The following is a 26,784-nucleotide window of genomic DNA, read 5'->3' as shown; positions in this document are numbered from 1 at the left end:
CAGATGCAATAGCGTTAATGTTTCGAAATAAAAAAAAAACCCTCGCTAAATAAGTGTCGTTTGCGTCACCGGCGGCAATGTTAACCTGCATCAACAGATATGTGTTTGCCATTGTTATCTATGGTGCCGTTCCGCTAAAGTGTTACCAAGCATCAGCTGTTGGTGGCTCGCGGCGTTCATTTGCAGGTGATCTGTATTGCAGCTTTGTCACATGCCGGTTGATGCGCAATATTCGCGAGCTCGCGCGCGCTTTCCATTACGTACGACGCTTGGAATTAGATCGTACGCTACGAACGTGTTCATTTACAGTTCGACTTGTCGATCATTCGGTACATAATATGGATTTTGGTACGCCATGAATTACTATTCATTCCAAAGCTTTCTTAAGGTAATAATACAGTCAAGTCTCTCTAAGGTAGTGTCTCTCAAATATAGCAAGTCTCCCTAAGATGAACATTTTGGACAGTCCCTTCATTTTCAATACATTTTATATCTCTCAAAGCTGCAAAGTCGCCCAAACATCACTTTCTCTAAGCTGTACATGATGTTTGCAAACCAATGTCTCTCTAAAGTAGCCCAGTTTTTTTGGGGTTGCCAATGACAACTTGTGATGGCTTCGTTTACAGAGTATGATTGAAGACTTTTGCCATATATTAATAAAACAAACCATCCAAGTGTTTTTGTTTGACAAAGCTGCAATTCTCTCTAATAAAGCTGTTCTTTCAGCTTGCAGATTAGAGAGACTTGACTGTACTTGTTTTAGATACGTCTTGTTTATACTTTTCTAGTCATAGTCATTTTGCGAGTTACGCGAATCTCGTGTAATTTGACAGTTCGTGTAATTTTGTGTGTGAAATTTAATTTTTTATTTGCTAAATTTATATTTTTTGTCCAAAAACATGTTACATTTTGCAATTATAAAAAATAATTTTGAAAAAATTTTATTGTAATTGTCGAAATAATTGATCCGGTCCGGTCGTTTAAAGACCTGCGCGGTTACCAAACACGCCACCAATGCCCCTTACATTACACCATCATGCATGATAACATGCTCTAGTGTGCATCGTTTCTTTAACCATAGGTTTACACAATGCTTCTATTAATTCTTTATCTCAACGCACATTGTAGAATGTGCTAAATTAGTCAACTGCATTCATTTTGCAGCTCCCGTACTCTGTGCCGTCACAATTCACCTGTGCACGGTGTGACAACAATACAAGCGAAAAATCGCTACCGAAGAAATGTGCCTTAGTTACACCGCAAACTTCTTCGTCCAGTGCTGCACACACACCAACATCGCAATAGAAATTGACCGTTGAGTGGTGCACTGCGCCAAACGGGCGCTTTTGAGTGTCCGGCGTGCGTCGTAATGAAACGCGCACTCGTCGCTAGCACACCTTTTGCGGCGTGCGCTTTCTTTCGCGGCTGGCGCACCTTCCAACGTCTGTCTGGCAGTGAGCGATCATACGTGAGTGTGTGTGTGTGTTTGTTTAGGTCTTCCCTATCGTCTGCACTGCCGAGTTCGGGTGCGATTATTTGCTAAAGATTGCGCGTGCACGTGAACGTACAGTGAAAAGACGGACGCGCACCCGGCGCCTATACATCCGCGAAGAAATGCAAATACAATGCCAACGACAAACGGTTTCGGGGAACGGGGTTGGGCGCTTTTTTTTCTTCGTTTTCTCCCCCCCTCCCCCTCTTCCCCTTCCCCTTCCCTGGTCTTCCAGATGGCCCGTATCGGTGTCCATGATAAGGGGAGCAAACCCCACCACCAGCACATATATCGGTTGGTGGGAAAGCAAACAGTGAACGCGAAGCGTTATCGTGCGTAACAAGACCCACCGGTACGGTGGAGACAAATGATAATGGGAGAGTCCGCGCCCCGACTACGCGCCACCCCATGGAAACAGCGCTGGCGGTGCGCAGGGTGTTCTGGTGTTAATGACAAACGTAGGAAAACGGAAAGCATTTTTAAGACGCGTACGTGAATGATGACGCGAAACCGAATTTCGTTTCGCCAGTCACATTTCCATGACTGGCGCTTTCGCGCTGGGCAAAACAAAAAATATTGGGGGGGAAATGTAACGGGGTAGGAGGGTGCACAGTGAGAAGGGCGAGAGGGGAATGTGATCCATTTTTGTATGACTCCTTCGTATCGGTGTGCGGCTATTTTGGGGTTTCCACGCATAGTAACGCTTGAAGGGGAGTTTTAAACTGTCGACTGTTGCCAGGGTCGGCGATGGTGTTCAATTTTGACGTACGGTCCAAATTTGTAATACCAATCTTTGTTTGGATATTTTTTTGTACTTAAAATGTAATGTAACTAGCGATCTGATAACTGTTTTTTTTTTCAAACGATAAAATCTATTTTGGGGATTTTTTTGATTCATTTTCTTGTGTCACATTTTTTCCTGTTGTTACTTTATGTATGTTTCTTTTCTTTTCCTTTTCCCTTATTTCTTTGTTTTCGTTGATCTCTTTGTTTATATTTATTTCTTCTAATTATTTTTATATTTCCCTTGTGTGTTTTCTTCCTTATATCTATTCTTTTTACTTTCTTAACATCCTTTACATTTTACTTTACGGGTTGTTTTTCTTATTGTTTGGCATCTTGGTGAATGTTGGCTTCTTAAAAGTGCGAAAAAAAAAATCTCATCTTTGTGCAAACATTTGCAATAGCGCAGTGAGGTTGAGTTCTCCGAAGGACGTACGAAAATATCGCAATGGGACCTAATGGGACCCGATGGTGACTGATGAGTTATTTTTTCCCGGTGCTCACGCACGTCAGATCCATCAAGATCCGTTCAAGAACGTTCAACTTCCTGTATTCATAATGATCATCCGCCACCAGACATGACGAACGGTGCCATGACTCAAACACACCTCCAGTGAGTGAAACAACACCAGACAAACGCGGTTCAAGAGCGGTTCTGCTTTTGTGGCATGATGGTGCTTACACTCCCGGTGGGAAGAGTGTCTTTTTTTGCCTTTGGTGTGAATAACGATCGAAGGGTGCAGAACGGTGGGCCCAAACGATCGCAATTGATTGTTGGCTAAGCGTGGGCGTGTTGTGGCCGTTTAAAGAAAGCGCGTCGCAGAGCGTCCTTCGATGCTGCTTTGTGACGGCGCTCGGGCAAGATCGCGTGCACATACGGCGCGATCCCGAACCATGTACGCTGTTGCCGGGGGGTTTCTTGTGGCGCAAGCCAGGGTGGAATCGATCGGCGGTGCAGGGCATCACGTCATCCGGGCCCATCCGTATCTGCATCAGCTTGTGTCCCGCCGTGGTCTTCTGTCTTGGCTGCCAAGAATCGATGGTGTGAAGATGTGCGGTTTTTTTTCGTCATCTTCACGCCCCTTGTGTTGTTCGCACCGCATCGGCTTGTTGGGTTTGTCTGATTTTGTGCAAACCACTTTAGTGTCTGTTCGCGTCTTCGACCGAGCGGACAGAGATTGCCCTAAACGGATCCCTGCCTGACTGCCGTCCAACGATACCCCCGGGGGGTTGTTTGTTTGTGGTTCTGCCGTGCGATCAGTATTCGCCCGACGTCGGTTGCAAGTTGTTAAAGTGCCGTCGAGTATTTGCGTGAAGTAACAGTGATTGCACGTTTTGAGGTGATCTAGTGAAGCAGCATTGTATATTGCTAACACATTTGGAGGAGTGCAAGAAACACTAGAGACTTGGTGAACTCTGCCTGGAATTCTCTGTAGAAGTGTTGGGACTTTATCGACTGTGTAGGGCTGTGAAGAATTCTATCGCAAAGAAGGGTTTAGTGCCAAATTGTCCCATTACTTAACCGCGTACGGTTCTGCAGATTGCATAACTTTCCCTGCGTTGCTTGGTGAGCGATCGATCGCCGTCTGGCGAAGAAACTGGTCGCACGCGCAGCGCACGTTCAGCTTGTTTATACGGTGGATTTTTTTTCTCTAGCATGAGTGTGAGGTTGTTAAAAATAAAAGAAAAATGTAGCCTTTAAATACAAAACACACGGCAACAATATTCATCGGTGGACCGAGTTCATGTGCCGGATGATCTACGGGTTTGGCTAGCAGGCGGATTCAAGTACATTCCAGTGTTTGTTGCGTAGGGCCGAAGAGAAAAAACAAACAATGCCACAACACAGTAGTGTAGGTCGTGTTTTTCTTCTCTCGTTTTCGTGTTCCCTGTAGGGGAGTGGGGCGGGGTTGGACAACTTTTTCTTTCGGTTCGCATATGTTCGTTTCGCCGTCCGATCGGTCGGTTACCACACTGCGTCCGCCAACTGGGTGGTTGGTGTAGGTAGCATCCTAACCTCAGCAAGATAGCAGAGGAAGTGCGTCACGGGCGTGTACTTAGCACTGGCCGGTCGCTCTTACGTATACGCGCCACTGTCGCACGGGAATTGGCGATAATAATAGACGCTCGGCAAGCCGTATCGCGAGTGGTGGTCTTGTGTGTGTGTATATAAGGGAGGAGGGGTAGCAGGGATAGAGGGTGTTGCCTAGTTGGTCGGTATAGTCCTCGGCAACAGGCAAGATTTGGCATTCGTTTCCTGGCTCAAAATACACCGGCACAAACATATAACATAGAGAGAGTGAGAGGGAGATAGAAAGAGCTGGTCCCCCTCCGCAATGTGCGTGTCCTGTGTGGTTTTGGGTATTGGCTTTCGATTCGAATCCGAGATCCGCTAGCATTTCGGTACTTGAATTCGCTGATAATTGTGAAACGTTTTTTTTTTAACTTTTATTCTCAACGATACATGTGATAGGTGGGCAGTAAATTAGGCGCACAGTGAGCATATATAAAATAGTGGGAGGAAAAACATAACAAACGGTTAGAAGAAACTTAAATCGCTACTACAAAATGACCAGTGCACTGTGCTACATTTCCTCCTCGACGCTGACGCAATCCTGGTCAACGAAGGACGACTACGGTGAGTATAGATGAGGGTGCGTGTATGTAATGTAATGTCGCATCGGGGGTACCGGGAGCAACAGGTTACGATAAAACCCAAACGGGGCCACAAAACCAACCAGCTCACTGGGAACAATGTACCAACAACCCGCCAGCCCACCGCCACAAGACCGCGTGCGAACGGAAGGCTGATAGAAATCGAACCACCGGTTGTGGCGGTTGTTGTTTATTTTCGGGGGGGTTTTTTTTCTTGTTGATGAACCGCCGTTCTTAGATCAATGTACGATTGCGGAACACAACGTGGGTTTGTGGTTCGTTGGCCTTTCTCGCGCGAAAATATTCTGCACCAGTGTAAGTGTACAATGCGCTGTCCTAAATGGTTTAAGAGTTTGACTGCGAATGGGTTCAGTTAACCGATTACATCCCAGCGTAGGAAATTTCATACGCGAAAATAATCTTATTTTTGAAAAGCTGTATTAATTAAACTAGCCTTACGAGGGAGGAACACTTAATGAGTTAAAGTTTGCCTGTTATGTTGTGTTTTTTCGGAACAAATTTAGTGAAACAAATAATTGTTTAAAATTCAAATTCAAAAATTCGTATTTTAATTTATTCTTCGATTATTAAAAATATTAAAAATTATTATTATTAAAAAAAATTCGATTATTAATGAAAATCATAAAATAATTAAAGAGAAGCTTTAGAATACATTTGCTAAGAAAAGTCAAAAAAAGAAGAAGAAGAAAAAGAAGATTGTATGAAAAAAATGAATTTTTGTTCTTCAGACATCTTGAGTTCTGAAGATGGCGAAATGAACATATTGTTCGAGCCTCTCATTTTATCCATTTAACTTTTGCTGTAGTTTTGTACGTCATATGATCGTCAACCAGGTGCACGATACGAATATTTTTGGGTGGTTGTCAGTTTGAATCGAATTCCTCCAGTGTTTAAGCCTCATAACATCAAACCGCATATAAAAGCACTGGGTAACACCACAAATCAGATAACAGTTTTAAGATGCCTTTTTATATTTCCGAATATGAAGAGTACAGGCAGTTTAAAGTGTTAACTTAGAAAGACGAAGTAATTGAAGGAACCACCGTAGGCCTGACTGTTGAACTGTGACGCGATTTCCCAAATTTTATATTAATTGTTTATGCAGTTTTGTTTTACCGAGTACCATCTTCAGTACTTCTTTCGTGCTGATCCCAATCCCCTTTTTATTTAATGGTAGATTTCAACGGGCACACACGTTTAAGGATCATGATAAAGAGAGGATTCCCATCGGCAAAGGAATACTATCCCAGCCATTATTTCCATTTTTAAGACCCTCCACAATCCATATTACGCGTAGTAAATAATCGCCCGGTACATAACGCCGAAGAAAGAAAGCTTCTTGCTGATGTCCACTGCACGGGTGCAATTTCACAACGGAGTAATGTATGGATCGTGAATTCGCTTGGAATCGTGCTTATGGTGACCCCGATTTTAGCGTCTGAACAACAGCAACACCCCATTGCAGTACCGCCAGCACGGCTACATTAAGACGTTGTTTTATGGGCTAAACGAGAGCATCATAATAAGGACCTCCCGCGTGCTGTCCTCGGGTCGTTATGGTGTCTGGGGGTCGTTCGGTTTGATAGCGTTAGTGTGTGCAGGCCATGGGTGGACGGTAATTCAATTCTACTTATCGGTGAAAATAGACCGACGAATCGACGGGAAATGGGTGAGTGAAATCGGGTGAATTATCGGAAAATGTCTCATATCTGTTGGATTTTAAAGTTCGATTTGGACATGGTTTGGTGGTCGGTTTGCCATCCGTTGCAAATCATATGCGTGCGTTGTTTCGATTAACAACCCTGCACGGATGGTTATGGTCGTCATTATATACCGCATGATTACCGTTTGTGTACGGTAGCACCGGTATCAGTGTGACGAACCTTCGCCGCCGCCGGTAAGCGTCTAAACATTACATTTACGCTGATGCGGAGATTCTAATGGAGAATGATATCGTTGCAGTAAAGTAGGATATTTGCGACGTGATTATTTGCCAGCCAGCCAGCAGTAAAGTCGGGTTTCGACGGCCAAAAAAAAAAAACCGGTGACGATGTCGCTGCGCTGCCGTCTACGGGTGGGATATGGAGAATGTGGATGATTGCCACCGGATGGGGGAGATGGGGCAGAGAAGGGGACCGTCTGGATGGAAAGGGAAAGGGCCAAAAGGTTAGAATTTTGGGATGCAAATTAGCTGCAAGTAAAGAGCTGTGAGTTGGCCACTATCGCGCCCTGGGTGTGTGTGTGTGTGCTGTGTTGGTGGGAAAAGAGTAGCCGCGACGACCAAGTCCTCCGCTTTTGGGACCATTCGATCGTTTCGTCCCCCTTTTCTGCTACTGTCTGGGACGATGGGAAATCAAGCTGTGTGCTGAAACGTTCCGATGTTCTTCTTCGTCTTTTGCGGGTGATCCTTTTCTCCTTACGCCTGGCCTTTTGGGTCAGAATCTTCTATCCGATTGCGTTACCAAACGCCGCGCCCCGGCTGTAAGACGCTGTGTGGCAACGCGTAGTGTTACTGGTGAGGCAACGTGTACAACATTAACTTTATCTTCGACGACGTCGTCTCGGGTTGTGATTGTATTGTTTTTTTCCGTCTGGCCCCTTACCAGCCAAGGTATCGGTTCGGGGGAGGCGGGGGTGTGCCGAAGGTACCGAAAAGGGGGCCGTGTGTCGGGTTAGTCTGGAAAAGTCTAGCGAGGTGAACGTCGAACAGCGGCAGCAAAGAAAAGAAAACACTGTCTCGCTGAGAGGTCATTGGATTTTTGTACGGGTGATAAAGAAGAGCAAATCGTTCAAGTAAGAATTCGCCTTACTAACGCCAGATGGAGAATTTGTTTGATTTGGAGCGCTGTGGGTGCCAGGAAGGGATGATTGGGGACGATGAAAAAGGATTGCTCGAAGTTGTGAAGTTGTTCCCCCTCGCTCCACCCATTGAACCTTCCTTCCCGTTCCGTTAACTCCCTCTCCCCCTCCCGGTTGCGGTTCGCATCCGAGCTCCACGCCCGTTTGGTTAACCTCTCGGTTCGGCTACTTGCTACTGTCTGGCGGATTCGATTTAATGTTCATTTTTAGATTTTCTCGCCCGATTTCTGGAGCAAGATGGAAGAAGGTTTGTTGCTGCAGAGGTGATTTGTATTGCGGATGGAAACTGGTCCGTCTGTCGTTAAACGAGACGGCTGGATTGTCGTCATCATCGTTCGAAAGGATTGTTGACGTTTGGCAGGGAAGAAGTGGGCACATTTTACCGTGAACTTTATTTTCGGGTATTCGGGCAAACTTCACTAATATAGCGCAGTGGTTTGAACGTTGCAAAAGGTCAGTCATGATTAATTAACTATTGAGTGGCGTTTTATGCTTTGTTTTCCAAGGAAAACCAACATATTTAAGTCTACTTTTAAATGTATCGATACTGATGATTGCCGCATGATAGTTGAAATATTCGTAACTTATGAATTCTCAATATTTCTCTGTATATTTACTTATTATTAATGACAATAAAGCCACGATAATATTCCAGTTGTCCATTGGATGTTTGAAGAAGTTTGTATTTTGTAAACCACTTTGAATAATTGCCCCAATACTGAACCAGACCACCAAGCTGAAAACAGATAACATAGTGGATTTTTGCGTTATACGTTGAGTTAAGCAACATTTTTTTATTGTTGATCATATTTTTTTACAGTCCAACTTACTAGACCTAGATCTCATGTGCTGGAGATCGAAACTGAACCGAAGAAGCTTTAGATGTGTCGTTGCTAGTCAAACATAATGGTTATATCAACTTTAAGCGACAAATGAAATCATCGTAATCGAACATTACAGGGTTTTGCAACAAGTAGGATATGCACATAATTTAATGAATGTCGAATCGGCCGAATCGGTCGAAGCTGTTTACGCACATGTGGATTTAAAAGATTAGATATAATATACAAAATTCTAAGAAATTTTGAACAAAAGATGTCCAGAATAGAAAATCTTGTTTTTTTTTTCAATAATGATAAATTTTTGTGATTATTTTTTATCAAATTTAATCGTCAAAACTTTCATTTTATATTTCAACTCCTGAATCCACCCGCACTTAAACAGCCAGTCCGATTTGACATTCACAAAATTCTGTACGCGATTCCATGCCCAGTTTTCACAATTCATTAAGCTGGGTTCGCCATATTCAATCTATTGGAAAACCCTGTAAATGATCGAAAGATAGAGAAAAAATAAAAAAAAATATATATCACTCGTATATATTCAAGAAATTCTTCAACTTATCCTCTTACATACACACCAGGAAGCGGAACTCTTGTGTGTGACTAAGAGAAAGCAGAGAGGTACATCAAACGACAGAGAGAGAGAGATATCGCGCAAAAATTATTTCTGCACGATTTTGTCCTTGGTTTGCGTTTTGCTCATTGATGCATGACGTTGCCCAACGCAGCAGATGGCGATCGTCGGGCTGAGACGATGTGATGTGCCACCGCAGCGCTGGGATTCACCGGTTTTTTTTTTCTTCATGTGCTCTTGTCTAGACGGATAAAGAAACCGAAGAACCGGAAATACTTGATTGAATTACATTCGTGTCTCCGAAGATCCGTTCGTGCGTGTGTGTGTGTGTGTGTGTGTGCCCGCGAGATGATTTTATTTCTTGCTTTGGGAGAGTTCATCTTATTGGGTCCGTGTCTTTGGCGGAAGTTTGTCTGTCATGTCAATTTATCTTTTTCCTGCAGTCTTGGCTGTATCTTGTTGGGATGCTTTCTTTCTCCTTTCCAGCTCATTGTCTGTTCCCAGTGTTTGGTGCGTGAGAAGATTTGGGTTTTTTTTTTATTTTGGATGGTGAATATTATTTAGATCCATCTGTGCCGCACGGACTGTTTTGCTGTCGTCGATGGTTTCAGTAGGTAGTTTTGTATAAGCATTTAATTAAAAATTGAATTCAATCACCACGTGCAGTGCGCATCCGATCGGTACGAGTCGTTGATGTGTGGGACGAAAAAATCGTTTTTTTAAGCAAATATAATGTGCTGCGGTTATTTGTAGCTTTACTTCGAACCCATCACGATCCGGCCATGTTCGAATGTAAACTTGTGAAAATGTGGTGAGCAACGAATGCCATTTTCCTCTCCAAAACACAACCGCCCCCTCCGGGTCTTGTACAAAGTGGGAGTAAAACAAGAAAAAAAAAACCGGCATCTCACCCACGCGTATCGGCAGCCCACCGGGAGGAGGGGGAGGGAAGCTTATACGGAAATCCCATGGATTTTCTTTTTTGATGCTGATTTCATCTTAACTTCCTGGGACACACGTTTAAACAACCACCTTGCACCGTTGTTACTTTTATCCCCTAATTGAGAATGCAGAAGCTGACTTTGGCGTTCGTTAGCGTAGGTGAAGCAAGGGCAAGAAACGTGGTTAACCTGAAAGAGAGAGAGAGACAACCGTGGGTTGCCGGTTGGGTCTTCGGCCCGCAGGCGATAAGCGTGGGAGAAAATGACACCTTTAGGCTTCGCTAAGTAGTGCGAAACCTGGCGGCGCACGTTTTTTTCCACACCGGGACAGTCGGTTGCGGGTTTTATCGATGCCATTTAGCTTGATGCAATTTTGGTTATTTTCCAAATTGAAATAACGCAGCGAATCGGCAAATATCTTTAACAAACAAGGTACAATATATCGACTTTGTCGAAAGGGTGGAGCGTAATAAGATCGAAAGGATTTTATTTAAATTGCATAAATCGTTCACACTTTACGCGCCCAGTACTGTACACGATCGCCTTACTGTGGCGTGGCAGCTGTAGAAGTTTGGTGTGAACCGAGCTCCGGCCGATGGAGAAAATACACCTTCCGTGTGCAATCGACACAATCTGGGCACGAGTCAGTAAATCATCCCTGTGGGCGTTTGTATGCGGGGTGGGGAGGGGTGGCGGAGTGAAGAACGACTTCCGAGCGAGTGAGATCAAAGTTCGGAACACCGATAATCGCCTCCTGTGCGGTCACCAACCACCACGACCAACGCAAAACGTAACCATCGTCCGCGCCCACACACGCCATTTTGTTGGGGTGGAAATGTAAAGCCTACATTTGTTAGGGCGCACTGTTTTTTGTGATCACGTGGAAATGCGTTCGGTGGTACCAAATCGAAATGGAAGAAGAAAAAAAAACACAAACAAATGACTTAAGAATTCGCGTCTGTCGCGGTGCAAGAACTAAGGAAATGAATCATTTTTTTTTTGGCAGAGCGTCAAATGAACACCGTTGAGGGTGGTGGGGATTGTCCAATTCTTTGCGCCTTCTCATTGGAATATACGCCGCTGAGTCATCAACGGGCAGCTTTCCGATGTTCGGTGCATCTTAGAAGATCCGCTTTTCGTCACAAACTAGTGTGGTGGCTGTTGAAATGAACCAATTTCTTCAAGCTGCAACACAAAAAGAAAAACACACCGCTTGTAAGATGTATCGCGGCCAATTTGGGAAAAAAACCGTGGTGGAATAATGGGGACTGTGCGAGTAATGGGTTGTGTTGCGGAAATGGAAAATATTTTTTTTCCTCCCAAGCCACTCCGCTATCGTCACCCCCCCCCCCCCCCCCCCCCCCGCCCGTACCCTTTCATCACCCCTTCGTCTGGAGGTCATGATGGTTGGTGGGTTTCGCCGCCATTGGTTCCGTTCGTTCGCACGCAAATGAAAAAGAAGCATGAATTATGGGTCTATTTTTGAACCTGTGACTTCATATGCGACCATCAACCTCTCTCGGCTGTCGGCGTGGTAGGACTGGTTTGCGGGGGGAGGACGGTAAAAAAAAGGTATGCTGAAACACAATTGGGACAGTCGTTCGGGGGATGGGGCATACAGACGCGACACGAAACATACATACATTTTACATGCATTGCCTATTCCCCACACCACCTCCCCTCCCCCCCTCCCCCGATCATGTATATACGCCGGCCATACCATAATGTGGCAACGGGCGCGAGTTACAATTCTCGGTTGTGGGTGTATATTTCATAAACCGAGCGACACATGATCGGTTGAAGCGAAAATTCATAGCACATGGTTTTACCCTTCCCCGGGTGGGGGGTGGTGAGGGAGGGGGGTGCTGGTAGTTAATGCGTTCGATATTGAAAAAAGCTATGAAAAATAGCTGCGATCATTTCGGTTGGAATTGTTTTCCTTCGCACACTGTTCCCCATTCGCCTTTGCGTTTTTGTATGAATCCTTTTTCTTTGTACAGATTGAAACACTATATGCTCGCGAGTATGTTGATACAATCGTTTTTTGCATGATTGCTTGACGTGAATTCAATCCGTGCAGAATTATGATGGTTGGCGTGTCACACCGCTTGTTGCGCTAAGAACGAACTCGAAATGACGAGCGCAGCAGAAGCGCCGGGTTAGTAATGAACCGCTGGTGATGTCGAGTTGAGGTGGTACCGTTTTTGTCTAGGTCAGTTTTGTTGATGCAAGGGAACAAAGTGCTTTTCTGTATGTGTGTGTGTGTGCCGATACTTGTGTAGCAACTCGCACTTGCTCTTTTTTGTCGATCGTTTTACACTTCAGCCTCTAAGGGCGTTTGGTTCTTTGCTTTGGAGCTGGGATCACATTTATATCTGGATTGTTTTTTTGAATGCTTTCTTTTATTTATGTATTTAACAATGCTATCCTATTGATAAATCATTACTATATTTATCGCATATTTTTCTGTCAAATCTTGCTTATAAAAGGATGTTTTTTCCTAACGAACCCCGGCATCTCAACTGAAGAAACGTTATTTTTATAGCATGTGGAATTTTTAAGTAATTAAAAGCCACAAATATAGTACGGCAGTTGTTAATTTAATTACTTTTTTCAATTTTTATGGAAAGTATCTGCTCTTATCAAGATGTTATTCAATTAAACTCGCATCTGGTGATAATGTTTTAGCCAAGATTTTTGACAGAATGGACTGTAATGAATCTTTTCGATGGCACCTCGTCTAAAATGACATTAATTTAATGTCATAGACAAAATGGAACATAAAAAAATGAATGTTTGTACAGGATTTCTTTGGAAAAGAATTGCATAATGCTTCGAAATTTCTATAACGTATTGTACAGTAGAGCATCCGGAAAAGATGGATATTGCAATTGATGCATTACTTTTACAAATTCATTGCATAATTGCAGTCCGAAAAAGTAAGTGAAAATCCAACATAACATTACTGGTTGAGATCAATCACAATTTGTGCATCATTGCATCAAACGTTATTAATTTTGCTATGGCGTTGGTGGGAGGCAGGCGTCGCCGAGAAAGTAGAAGTTGCGCCAGTGAGCAAAAGTGATCAACTGCTTCTTACTTGTCTCGTGTGCGCTTTTGCCCTCGGTCACGGTTTTTTATTTTATTTATAGCTTTGCTAATCCACCTACGCACCTTGCGCATGTGGCGAGCGTGTTATTTTCGTTTTCGGTTAGAAGGGGTTAATGTTTTGTTTTGCAGTTTGTCGAACTTACTGTAATTGTTTCCTTTATATGTCTCTCTCTCTCTCTGCATCCGGCTGAAAGATATTAGTGCAAAGAGAGAAAAAAAAACACAGCCAATAAGCTTAATGCACAAAATGGTTTTAAACTTGACCATTGCATCATATCTGTCGCTTTGTCACCTTGCACACAACGTAATATAACGCACAATTGTTATTACAAATGCACCAACTGTTGGGGTGCTTGGTGGTCTGCATGATGAAATGGTATGTAGGTGTGCATTGCGCACCCAAACACGAGACGAAACCTGGGCACAGTGTTGTAATGCGCTAAAAATAGAGCGCACACACCACAGAGAGACCCCATTGCGTATGGGGTGGGCGGCCTTTTTTTTATTTCGCTTCGAGCACACATTCAAGCCGGCTGAGACGTCCGGTTTCGTGCATGGGCTACTTCTAAACTTAAACAAATGTCTCCTTCCTCCACGTTGTTAAATTTGCCGGTGGTGGTCTGTTGCATTTAGCTGCTCTTTTATATGTCATATGGGCGTTGTTGTTCGGTGTGGACAGCGTGTGTGTGTGTGTGTGTGGGATGTGTCCTCAAAGACTCTCTCGATCTCTCCACCTCATATTGACATCTCGGTGCCTTTTACCTTCGCCGGCAGTAGAAAGTGCTTGCTGAAAAGAAAAGCCACCTTTGGGTCAGTCTTAAGGGCTTAGTGATCTAGTGATACGATCTGTGTCCTTCCGATCACCCCGCTATGTTTTTGTAGTGTCCTCGTGAATTCGAGCGAATAAAAAAAATCCAACATTCATTCAAGCAGTCTCGCACCTATGGTTCACAAGCAGAAGTGGCAATAAACCAAGAGAAGCGAGTTCCGATGACCGTTCGAAGGCTCACATTCTCTACCACTAACCACAAACCTTCCATCCGTGCAAATTGGATGCTGGACGACGGGGTGCATGGGGTTCCTTTTTTTTTCCCCCAAAACCCCTCTTTGTTCTTTGCTCGCGCGAGAGTTACTGTTACGCTGCTGGAATTTCTATTCCTCGGCATTCCATTTTGGTGATCGTGATGCATAATGTGCCGGTGGAACCGTCTCAGCATTGCTGTCGCGTCTTGCGTGTGTGTGTGTAGGTGAGTGCACGGGCAGGAAATTCCCCGGAACCGGTTTGCCTTGAAACTCCCCGGTTCGCGCGACGCTCGTCGTGCAATGCCGGGTAGACCATGGGGTTTTTTTTTGTTGTTGTTGCAGAAACACCTCGGGTGGGATGACGGATGAATAATGATGCAGCAACGTCTGGTGGTGACTCGGTCGCGAGATGAAATGCAACTGCACAGACATAGCGCACATGGCGGTGGTGGGTGTTAGTATGGGCTATGCGAGTGATGATGCATTGGTCACCCTTAAAAACCATGGCCATCATCGTCTACTAACGGGCTGAAGTATAAAGCAAGCAAATATTTACTTACTTTATAATAGTTGAATCTTTCTTCGAGAGAGTTCGTAAAGGAACTGAGCAGTTGGAAGGTACCTTTTAATGTCGTCCGTATGGAGTATGATTTTGCTGGTCGTGGAACATCAATTAAATATTTTTTGATTGGCTTTTGTAATATGATATGCGTCCGTGTGTGTGTGTGTGTGTGTAATACTGTCGGCGAAATCTCCAAGAAAGCGTCCGATGGACATCTGGTGCTCAGTGTGAAGTTGCTAATCTCATTCCTGTTGGGTATCACCTTCAACGGCCGCCGAAAGGGGACGGTTTGTACTGTCTTGTTTTTTCCATTCATTTTTTCACCTTCACCGAAAAGTTAGCGACCATAGCATACGGTCAACGAAAAGAACGCATACTCAACACAGTCGATAGAAGTTTTGGGACGCGGCTTGCGTTAGGAACTCTCGATCGATCCAGTTCGAATCTTATATGATTAGCGAAATTGGCCCACAACAGCTGCTCCATTTCCGGCCCAATTCAGCCCTACGAGCGTGTTGGGTGACCCCAAGAATCGTTGCTGTGGTCTCAACATCAATCTAAAGTTACATCTGCGCCATGACGGGAACATGACGTTTTATATGAGTGTGCCGTCGCGAGATAGCGGAGGGGGGAAAAGCCTTCCGATATTCGTTACGAAACCAGCAGAAAGAAATTGTGTTTCATCATCCATTTTGTCCAGATGCATAAGGTGTATAAAATATGTGTCGTCACATAATATTCCATCCTGATTTAACTCCATTTTGACGTAATTCCTCGAAAGGAAAGTCCTATAGGTAAGGCTTAGACGAAAATATTGAAGATGAGTGTCATAATTTACGGGATTTGCTGTTGTATCTCGCAAAAGATGGACAAATATCACCATCGTAGACAAACGAGTTACAATACCGTGTACAATTGTTGCAGTTGAAACGTACCCTGGCTCGTTAGCAACAGTGAAACTATAAATATAAAACATAAATAAAGTCGGCCCGTTCGGCGAAGTTGCTGCGGGTCGCAACGTGAATGTGGACATTGTTGGGGACAGCTTGATGGATATGTCTCTCACGCAACTAAATACGTACGAAGCAGCGTGTGTGAGAGGAGATCATGATATATCAACCTTTCATTGATCACGAGTATCAAGAAGACGGTTGATCTTGACGGCTACCCGAGTGAATTCCCTAAAGGTACCCTAAAGAAGAGAGATCAAGAATGAATAATATCGTCAAAAACGTGTATTAAGAGCAGCTGGCCTGGATGCTCTCTTGAGAGAGAGAAAGAGAGACTTTGAGCGGGAGACTTTATTTGAATATTACTTCCGGCCGGTATATCGTTGTGGTTGCTGTTGCACGCCGTGCGTGTGGCATCATGAAAGGTGAAAAGCCATAAAGCGCAAAGATACACGCATATTTGCTGAGCATGGCGAGACTCGAAACCGAAAAGACCTACAACTTTCGAAAAATGTGTTGCTCCTGCTCACCTGGTCCTCGTTGTGTCCGCACATTGTAATATGAAAGCAACATTCAGAAGCCCCATAGCTGCAACATCAATTTTTAATACATCAAAAGAGAATGCGAGCGATTGAAGGAGAGCCAAAATAGCGGCAAGAACTGCAATGAATTTTCCCCCTCCCCCACCCTTCAAATTCAGCTCTCAACTCTCAACTCTCGCACATGCTTTTGGTAAACCGGTGGCCCACACTCGGAACGCGCAACGATCGTGCGGAGCTTTTTCGATGCTGACGCACACCTGTACCGTGCAAAAGAATGAAAGAACGATGGCAGAGCGAAAAGAAGTTCGTTAACCTTATTTCCGGCTCAATTATTCGGCTGTTGTTGTGTGTCGTCGTTATGTTCGCCTGGTTCTGTAGCCGGTCGCGATTTTTGGAGGGAAAAAATGATTGCCAGCTAGAAGGGGGTGGGGGGGGGCTATCGTTGTGTTGTTGTGAATGTCTCTTTTGCGCGCCTGTTCCACACTTTCGGGAGTTGATTATACTCTACTTTTCGTGTTTCATTTTCGGTTTTTGGGACTTCTTACGATGGGAGTATATGAAGTGATCTTTCGTTTTTATTCCCGCACGTGGGACTGGTTCTGATCTGTTGATGTCTGTAATGAGTTAATGGCCCGTAATGAGTTAATCAAGTATTAGATCGTGCTATCAGTTCAGTATTGCTTACTAACAATTTTCATATTTTCTATTCCCCTTCCACAGTGGCTGCACAGTTCGCATCCGGCAATGTTCCTGACTCAACGCGGCAAAGGCATCATGCGCCGCTCTACGGAAGACTGGTTACAGAAGAACATTTACCTGCCGTACATCGTGATATACACCAGGTGAGAACCGGCATTAGGATGATGTTACAAAACCACACCATTACCAGCGCAAGGCCATCCGTTCTAACCTGCCTGCTTTCGCATTTCTTTGCAGCGTTCGATAAGCCCCACATCATCGACCGATATTCGGGCGATGGAAGCCCGGATACCGGTGCTTTTTCGAGATCCAGCTACGGCCCCCCTGCGAAAGTTGAGCGTCGACCTGATCAAAACCTACAAACATATAAACGAGGTGGGTAACCAGATGGACGATGCTGCTATTGAAATTTGAAAGAGTGTAAAGTACACGCTATTCGCTTCAATACGGCACATCACGGTGCATACAGATGCCAGATTAACGGACTGTTCGGACGTACATCGGTCGAAGTTATTACCTACACGCGCCCAATGGCCCCACAGTCGAGCGCGGGAACGATAGTACAAAGTTTTAATATTGTTGGCCTATTCTACGTGCCTTATCACGGGCACCGTAAAGAATGCGTTCTGGTCATTGTTAATTGAATTATAATAATGTCCTGTCCATATATCCATTCGCATCCTCGCTGCGTGTGTGTGTGTGTATGCCTAGTCCACCTCAGTGGAGCCAGCGTTCTGGCACGTACCACATTTAAATATATGTAACTGTGTGTTTGTGTGCATGTTTACCAAGAAATGGCTGCTCAGTTGGCCGAACGGGCACGCGGTGCCGGGTGCCGCGCCTGGGTGGTGCCGATGAGTAAGAGGAAACTCACCACTTGACGATGCCGGGAAACACTCACCGCAGCTTTGTGAGGGCAGTTTGCTGGCGCCAGCAGCTGCCAGCTGCCAGCTTCTGCAAAGTAGGACGTGCCGTACAGTGCCGTGCACGATTGGCGGAGGGAGGCGCAGTAGGTAACGTAAAACCCACGGGTCTGGAACGACGAGCAAGTTGTCGAGAGGTTAGGATTCGGTCATCTGTTTGAATTCCTTCAAGTTCACTTCAGGCCGATTGGAGCCCGTGGAACTGATGGTCAGCCGACCTCTCGACCTGCCAACAAAATTTTCCGGTAAAAGCACGAAGGACGAAACCGAAGCGAACGGCATCGTACCGTAGCCCGGACCATTATTTTCGCCCATTCGAGTGGCGTGGTAGCTCGGGATGATGGCATATGTAGAAACAGTGCTGTGTGTTTCATGCACTCGATTTTACGTTGCGCAATTTTTGCAATAGTATGATGTACAGTAGATAGATTATTCGCCAAGAATTAGTTCGCGATGGAAATAAAAATGGTGCAACAGGATTTGGTATGGCACGAGAGGGACCGGAATATTATTATCGTACCTTTATGTGAAGGAAGCGCTACAGGAACAGATATAATCACCAATCAGTCGACTCTTTAGTTGAAGTAGATGATATTATTATGAGCAGAAGTAAAAAAGGCTTACCAGCTCGAAGAGGTCAACGAATGGTAGTCAACGAAGAGGAGTTTAAACATACAAATTTTCAACAAAGTAAAATCGAATGTTAGGGAATATAGAAACGCCAAGTTGTAGTACAGCTAAGAACAGGAAATAGTACAAACAACGACCAACAACATAATAAGAAAAAAATTGCTTGCAAAAGAACGGTTTGTCAGATACGCGAAATGAAGCAACCCTATTGCAGTCGCTTAAGGATGCAATTATTTTGAAGCACTGGCGATCGGTACTTACGGAATCGATTTAGCTGTTGTTTTGTTTTATTTATTGTTCAAGCCAACCCCACCTTCTGTTAAAACTGGTAAAATCACTAATTGTTTCGAATGTGTACAAATTGCTTGCGGATATTTGACGACCATTTCTTTGTGTCGTTCTTTCGTTGTAAGCCTTTTTTTATTTGCAATTCCGTTGCATGGTTGCTTCCATTACGTTTGATAGATAATACCATTTGACAGGTTTAAACGTACATCTTCCCAAAGTATGTAAATGCAACAGCAATGAATGGTTAAGTAAGCAGATAGATATTGATTTTGTGCGTTCCGCTCGTCTCTGCTCCATTTCGCGTATCCTGCGCGCTTGTGTGTCCACGGTACAACGCCGGTGGGGCGTGCCGGTTTTTGTTGTTGTTGTTCTTGCAGGGACAGTTCAACAGCTCGCCAACCAACAGAAGTTAACCCAATCCGGACATTCTTCGCGTACGATTTATTACCACAAAGTGACGGCGAAAGAAATTGAAATTCGAACAGCGTGCGAGCTCTCGCGTTTTGTACCGCTGCTTCCCGTTTGCAGGACGGTTTCAGTGCCACCCCCCCCATTCCTTTGCTTCCTACTCCGTGCGCACTTCCGCACTCACCGCTTCCCGTTTTATGGTAGGATGCGGAACGGTTGGGGTGCGCGAACCTTTCATTATTGGAATTTTAATGTAAATTCTTTCACATTTCGTCATGACGTTTGGCACTAGTCGTGTAAAGCGCGTGAAGTGTCACCGGCCAGGGGCAGGGGCAGGTTTTACGTTTTTTTCTTCTTCAATTTCATCTACGACATACGTTCGGTTGACACTTATCCGGTAGCATTCGGTGGGTGTTGTTGAAAGGAATTACTTCAAGTGGCAGATATTCCTGTTCTATTGTTTTGTTTTTTGTTTCGTTTTCGTTCATTTTATTTGTTTCCTGAACTATGGATGCAATAGATAATTCAATCGTAAATAAATCATAAATTTAATATGGAATTTGGAGAGTGGTACACTCCAATGATCAAGTATAAAAAATATTCTTGAGGTTTTTTTTAAAGATGATCATAAGAATTAAGTCTTGACTTACATTGGGCAACTCCATTCAAGCCATTTTTGTGTTATTATGTGCACCTAAGACTGAGTAAATGACCTCAAGATAATTTCAAGTTGTACGTCGCGTTCGACACGGATTACGCCTTACGATCTGTAATATTTTGCACGGAGTGTCTCATGAAGTTCGGGTACAGTTGACAGTAAAGTAGACACTTCGAAGCGTTGTTTAAAATGAAACCCCCATGAAAATTAAACCCCATTTCCCCATGAAGAAGATACCATGTGAACGGCATTACATTCGGTCAATGAACCTTCTCATCAGCCCGCTGCTGGTTAGATGCAAATAGCAAAGAATGCAGCAACAAAAATAAATAAATTTAAAAAAAAAACCGGGCGTATGAATCCGGTACGATTGTAGGCAGCACTTGTTCCTGGCCATTGGCCAGCAGCTGACGTCGAAACAGTAAAAAAGAGGATATTGTAGGATCAAAAAAAAAAAACATTGATCAGAACCCAGCGCCCAGACAATTTCACTTGCCCAGTGCCGGAAAGCAATCGAACCGGCATCTCTATCATACGGGGCCGTAGTAATATTAACTGCCACCGCGCTCTACCTATCGCTTCCCCCCATCCAGTCCAGTTCCAGCAGTTAACCCGTACAGGCGAGCACTGGCGCGCCAGTATTGCGCTCCAATCGACCGTCTCGTTCATTACTGAATACTTCATCAAACAATGGTAAATGAGCAAGCCCGGTTGGGGCTATGCTATGAATGGAAGTAAGAGGGTACAATGCGAGAAGCTGTGAGTTAATGAGAAGCTCAAGGATGCTTTGTAATAGGGGCCAAATACGCCGTCTCCTCCTGCCTCCATCTTCCTGCACCGCTCGCTCGAAGTCGAAGTTGCAACTTTCTACGGGGAAGATTATTTGTTAGCCTTTGCCTGGAGGAGGGGGTGTCTCCATTCCATTCCATTCGGACGTTACTTTACTTCCCCCCACTTCCACACCTGTTTGGACACCGTTTTGGCCAAGTTGCTTCAATTCCGCCCCATTTGATTCATGACTTGTTCCTGCTCGGTACCGAATTGACCGCTTGTGGTCGAACAGTCGTTATCAACCGTGGTTAACTGTGTGTTGTGTTTATCTTTGAAGCACTAAACGAATAATTGCGAAGCATAAAGCTTTGCATGGCGTCTCGTTCAAAAGCAAAGAGCACCAGGCGCCTCCATTTCTTATTCGCCATCGTGTTTTTTGGGAAAATTTGGGATTAATTTCATATGATTTGCTATTATATTTGCATATGAGGAAGGTGAAAATATAAAAAAGGAAAGCTGCAATAGTATCGAATGTGTTTCGATTTCCGCACAACCACACAACTAAGTTTCCTCCAGTTTGGGGTTTTAATGCGCGTTTGCTGTTGCCAGTGTTTGCGACGCTGGGGCTATAGTTGTGGCCGCACCAAAGCAAAGCGTGTGCACACGATATCGATTTTCTTCCGACCCGACAGCAACAGCAGCAGCAGGCAGCATCATCCCAACAGGCAACATCAGCGCACACATAAGGGGTGGACGCGCGCGTCTGTCGTTGTGTCGCGTTTGGTTTGGTTGGTCCCCGCGTGTTCGTGTACCTCGTGTCGCGTGCGTTCGTCGGTCGGCGCTCTAGGGAAAGCGGCCGCCGTATGGTGTAAGTGCCATCGTCGGAATTTTCCTTACTTTTGCTGGTATGCTTTTCCCACTCCCGCTCTCATTTTTGCGACCGTTTTCTCGCTTCTATCGCTCCCTGTTACGCTCTCTCACGCTTCTTCGCTCTGTTTTGCCGCTGTCCTAAGTTTTGCCTTCTTTTGGACTTTTTGTTTTTCTTCTTCCTACCATTCCACCAAATCCCCCTTTCTCGGTCTCGGCACACCGGTTGTCCGACGCTTCGGAGCCGCATCACAACGCATTGCCCCTCGGTCTCGAACGCGGGTTGCGTCTGTTGGTGTAGTGGTGATGTGACTCGATGGAACTCGAATCTCCCATTTCGGGGGCTCCATTTTCCTGCCGATGGCTCGTGGTCGTATCTGTGTGTCTGCACGGTACGAACCGAGTCTGGTACTGCTGCTGCTGCTGCTGGTGGTCGACCGGTTTTCCATCGGTATGTTTGATGAATTTGAAGATTTTTGCTGCTGGATGCATTCTGGCGCAACGAAACAATGGTGGCCAGCAAAGATGGTGCTTATCGGCTTAAATGCCGTGGTAGATGCAACGATGGGAAAGACGATCGAATGGATGTTTGTGTATCGGTAGCAACCAGGCGTCTCCATTTGATGTTTTAAAATATTTTGTATTTATTTTTGTTTAATAACATCAGAAATAGAAATCCCTCATATTGAATTGTGTACTTTAGTAGAGTTAGATAAAATATGTTAGAAATAAATTGCACCCGCTTTTGCCGAACTCGATAACGCAGCAGATAACTCTGGTGAGTTATTGCAGTTTTTTTTTTAACGACAGTCAAAGGGTTCCAACTCTAACGTCGCAAAACATCGCAAATACCACTTCGTCCGTTAGTCATCTCCCTGGTGCAACTAACAGCAGCATGGCTGTGGGTCGTTCAATGCACCACCACAACGGAACATTGACCGTATACCGTTGTGTGCAACCTTCTTTCTCGGTGGTCGTGATGCCTGAAGCATCCTAGATTCATCTCCACCGTGCAGGGCGGGTCACTGCGTGCGTGAAGCGTGGTGTGAAGTGGTACGGTAGAGAGAGAAAGAGAGAGAGAGAGAGAGAGAGTAGACGGCAACACACGCAGCTGACACGACGATGCAGCAGATCTCACAAATGAGACGCTGCTGCAGTCGAGGACGATCGATGATTTATGACAGTCAGCCTCAGCTGCGTCACGTTTAAGATGAAGTTTGCAAATGTACACACAGCGCGCTATATATAAGGGCAAGAAAATTGGAAAATATGACCCCCCCCCCCCCCCCCCCCTCCCTCTCCCCGCATAAAAGGGACATACCATTTCCGTTTCGAGTTTTGTTCCCCAAAAATTGTATTGTCCGTGCGTTATTTCTTCACCATCACCCGGAACTGGATTGTATAAATTGCATTTCATGGTTTGTGGTGGTGCCACCTAAAACAGAGAGCGAGTCACCGTACTGATGCTGCCCACATATTACTCTGTGCACTCATCATCGCAACCAGACAGCAGCTTTTTCCTGCTTCCGTCGGCTCGAAAAGCTGTCGCAGACAATTTTCCATCCATCCATCCAATTCCAACCGTCTGTTGGAGGATTTTTTCCCAGGTTTAGGGTGGCACTGTCTAGCCACCCTATCGCATCCCATCCCTTCGCCCGGGTTTCCCGGGGTGGAGTGGAACGAAACGGAGGGGGGGTAGGGAAGTTCTGTGGGCGAAAGGGATGTCGTTGTGTGTGATGAGAGCGCACTTTGCCTTTATCAGGTGGTACCTGATATTACACTGCTGTACGGTAACGCACACCAGTGTACGCGCACGCATCGTGGTATGTGTTCGTCGTCATTCCCGCCACACAGACACACACACACACACTCTCTCTCTCGCGGGGCGAATGCAGCGGGCGAGAGTGGTTGTCGCGACGGAGGAGGTGGCAGGATTGCAGCCTGTGCGTGAAATAGGTTAGGGAAGGTCAGAAAGGCGCCCCCAAACTCCGGTTGCGACCGGCTCTGCAACCTTTTGCCCCATCCACGTTCGGCACGCTTATCGGCACGGTGAAAAATCCTACGGCGACATACGTGGTTCGGTGTGTTAGTGTACGGGTAAGAAAATGTCCATACTAGGGCTTGGTTAGTTAGTTGTTCGGTATGTCTGCTGAGAATGCGAGGTGTCTCTCGTTGGGCGAGAGTCGATCGACGGGAGCGATGGACCCCCGGTACACACCGAACATCATGGGCAAGACGGAATCAGACGAGACGCGCCGAGGACGGCCGGTGGATGGTGATTAATTGTATCCTGGTTGAGTACCGTGCGACTATTCTTCCTGGCAGGATAATCATCTACCCAGACGAAGTACGAGAGCTAGTGAGAAAAATTATTCTCTTCAAAAGCGAGAGAGGGAGCGAGAGAGGGAGAGAAAAAAAGGACACCCCATACAGGACAGTTTGTCGTTGATTGGAGAGATTTTGATCGTCCTGTTTCGTCGCCGGCCATCATACCCCTTTTTTGCCCGTGTGCTGCCCCGCAGGGATAGCCTCTTCCGGTATGCATGTGTGCATTTAGCGCCAGTGAATGTGTTTCTTCATTCGTCTGGTCGGTAGCGGCGAACCTTAGAAGGTTTTTTTTTTTTCTGTACGTATGTCTGCAGGTCGATGGAAGTAGTTGTGTTTATCAAACCCCTTCCTAAGCATTTCTGCATCGTTCTGCCTTTGCAGTGATGAAATTTAACCGTTTGGTTGATGGAGATTTGTTGTTTGAAAAGGAATGGACACCTTAACTATAGCAAAACTATTATCATGTTAGTTCGTTCCTTTGCGTAACATTATTTCCGAGTTCATACCATTTTTACGCAATTAAATGTTATTTCTTCAATATGTTATATGTTATCTCAAATTGCCGAGATATCATTTGCATTGAAAAGTTATTTCATCGCTATTTATTTAGCATTTTAGTTGTTTTTTTTTTTTTTCATTAGAAGACATTAGAAACCCGCGTTTTTTAACTAGCTGAGCACTCAAAATAATCCTTTTTTTTATTTGTGTGATGCTCTTTGCCCTCCATTTTGCTCGAATGCTAGTTGCAAACGCTATTTTTCAGTTTGTCTGTTGTTCGGTGGTCGCTAATCCAAAATGAATTAAGCTCACGATTCACTCAGCTGTTTGCTGTGCCCATACCCAGATGGTCCCTCCTTGCTGCCATTGCCGTTCGGGGGTTTCCTCCCCACCGTTCTTTCTATTTTCCTACACTTCTTGTTGGGGAAAAAAAATCACAGAAAAGGCACAATAATGAGCCGCCTAGAGCTGTTCATGATTGTATTTTTTGGCTGTTCATTTTGTTGTTGTTGTTGTTGTACTCCCACACACAAATACACCCTCACACATCTCGAGCAGACCTGGCTTCAACCCTTGCGCGCCTCTCGCAAGCCCGCTGGAACTTTCGCGGAAAACGAGCTTGCCCGTTCCTCCGGTACGTGTGCAGTACGTGCCCTCGAGGAATCATTCGGGAATGTCTGGGATGTGATGGCTGTGCCCCTGCCGTTCCGTTCCGTTCCCGGTACGGAATGTTGCTCTTACCGCTGCCTTATACCATCATCAACGTGACGGGAGTAGCGCACGATTTGCTGCAACATTCTTTTGTTCTCGCTCGGCAGCATAATGCAAGTGACAGGCGAAAGAATCGGAGTCTTGTGTGAGCGAGACTTGTCCACCAGCGTATACCGCCGCCGACGTCTAAAGTGCTGCAGTCTGCAGTGGAATGTGCGCGGTGCACGGTTGCGGTGGTAGTGGTGATGACGGTAGCCGCGATGCCATTTTGTACACTGCGCTACATTTATGCTGGCTGTCGGGTCCCGGTAGTGGAAGTGGAACGGTAGCAAAAGGTATATACCACCGGGGCGTCGTAGGGAAATCTCTTATCTCCCGAGCCTACACAATATGGTACCAATAGAAGAAGAAGTAGAAGAAGCAGAAAAAATGCACACACACATACGGGAAAACGGGAATTATGAAGCAAACAGCAAACTGGTGAACAATCTTTTCAAATGCCGCAAACAGGCGTGTTAGAATCCGATGCGCTAATGTGACGTTTAATTATTTTTTTTCCTCTTCCAAATGTATCCATATTTCCATGCCGCAGGTTTACTATGCCAAAAAGAAGCGAAGAGCTCAGCAGACCCAGGGTGAGGACACGTCCCACAAAAAGGAGCGGAAGCTGTACAACGATGGCTACGACGACGAGAATCATGACTATATCATTAAGAATGGCGAGAAGTTTCTCGACCGATATGAGATCGATTCGCTAATCGGTAAGCCGACGCTATTGCTCACATCTCACGTTTGCGTTGTAATGCATATGTTTTCCCTTCTCGCTACTCTTCACAATGTCCTCCACAGGCAAGGGAAGCTTCGGACAGGTGGTGAAAGCGTTTGACCACGAGGAACGCTGTCAGGTGGCGATCAAAATCATCAAAAACAAAAAACCCTTCCTAAATCAAGCACAAATTGAGGTGAAGCTGCTAGAAATGATGAACCGAGCGGATGCGGAAAATAAGTACTATATCGGTAAGCATATGGTTGAGGTGGTTTTATCCTGGATGGGATGATCACCGATTCTCTAAAGAAGAAATTTTCCTAAGCATCGTTTAATTTTCATTCTTTCTGTACCATTGCAGTTAAGCTAAAACGACACTTTATGTGGCGAAATCATCTATGTTTAGTATTCGAACTGTTATCCTATAATTTATTCGATCTACTGCGCAATACAAACTTCCGCGGCGTATCACTGAACCTGACGAAAAAGTTTGCCCAGCAATTATGTACGGCGTTATTATTTTTAAGTACACCAGGTAAGTTGAACCGCGTAATATGTTTCCTAATCTATCGTACAATTACTTATAGAGTAGTTAACTTATTCAGCCATTCAACAAACGTTTATGTTCACGTCTGCCTTGCAGGAGACACGTTCTAGACTCGTGTTAGATATTATACGATTAATGTTTACTTAAGTCACAGCTTTGAAGTCGCTAAAACCTGATTTGTTTTCTATTTCAGAATTAAATATCATACACTGTGATTTGAAACCTGAAAATATACTACTTTGTAACCCAAAACGATCAGCAATTAAGATAGTGGATTTCGGCAGCTCCTGTCAGTTGGGACAGCGGGTAAGTGTTATATGCAGCGTGTCGATCCG

The 26,784-nt window shown here is 45.0% G+C and overlaps 1 protein-coding gene across 1 annotated transcript in view; it reads left to right on the top strand.

Moving 5' to 3' along the window:
• Nucleotides 1-26,784, top strand: part of LOC128709232 (serine/threonine-protein kinase minibrain) — a 39,761-nt gene that overhangs the window by 6,524 nt on the left and 6,453 nt on the right. Inside the window, exons 2-7 of the mRNA XM_053804217.1 lie at nt 17,076-17,197; nt 17,292-17,429; nt 25,729-25,897; nt 25,986-26,153; nt 26,264-26,437; nt 26,643-26,755. Of these exons, the coding sequence (XP_053660192.1) occupies nt 17,076-17,197; nt 17,292-17,429; nt 25,729-25,897; nt 25,986-26,153; nt 26,264-26,437; nt 26,643-26,755 (884 nt within the window). The remainder of the gene's footprint in view (nt 1-17,075; nt 17,198-17,291; nt 17,430-25,728; nt 25,898-25,985; nt 26,154-26,263; nt 26,438-26,642; nt 26,756-26,784) is intronic.

This window comes from Anopheles marshallii, chromosome 2, assembly GCF_943734725.1.
Source record: "Anopheles marshallii chromosome 2, idAnoMarsDA_429_01, whole genome shotgun sequence".
Taxonomy (NCBI): Eukaryota; Metazoa; Arthropoda; class Insecta; order Diptera; family Culicidae; genus Anopheles; species Anopheles marshallii.
This window is presented reverse-complemented; position numbering and strand designations above follow the sequence as displayed.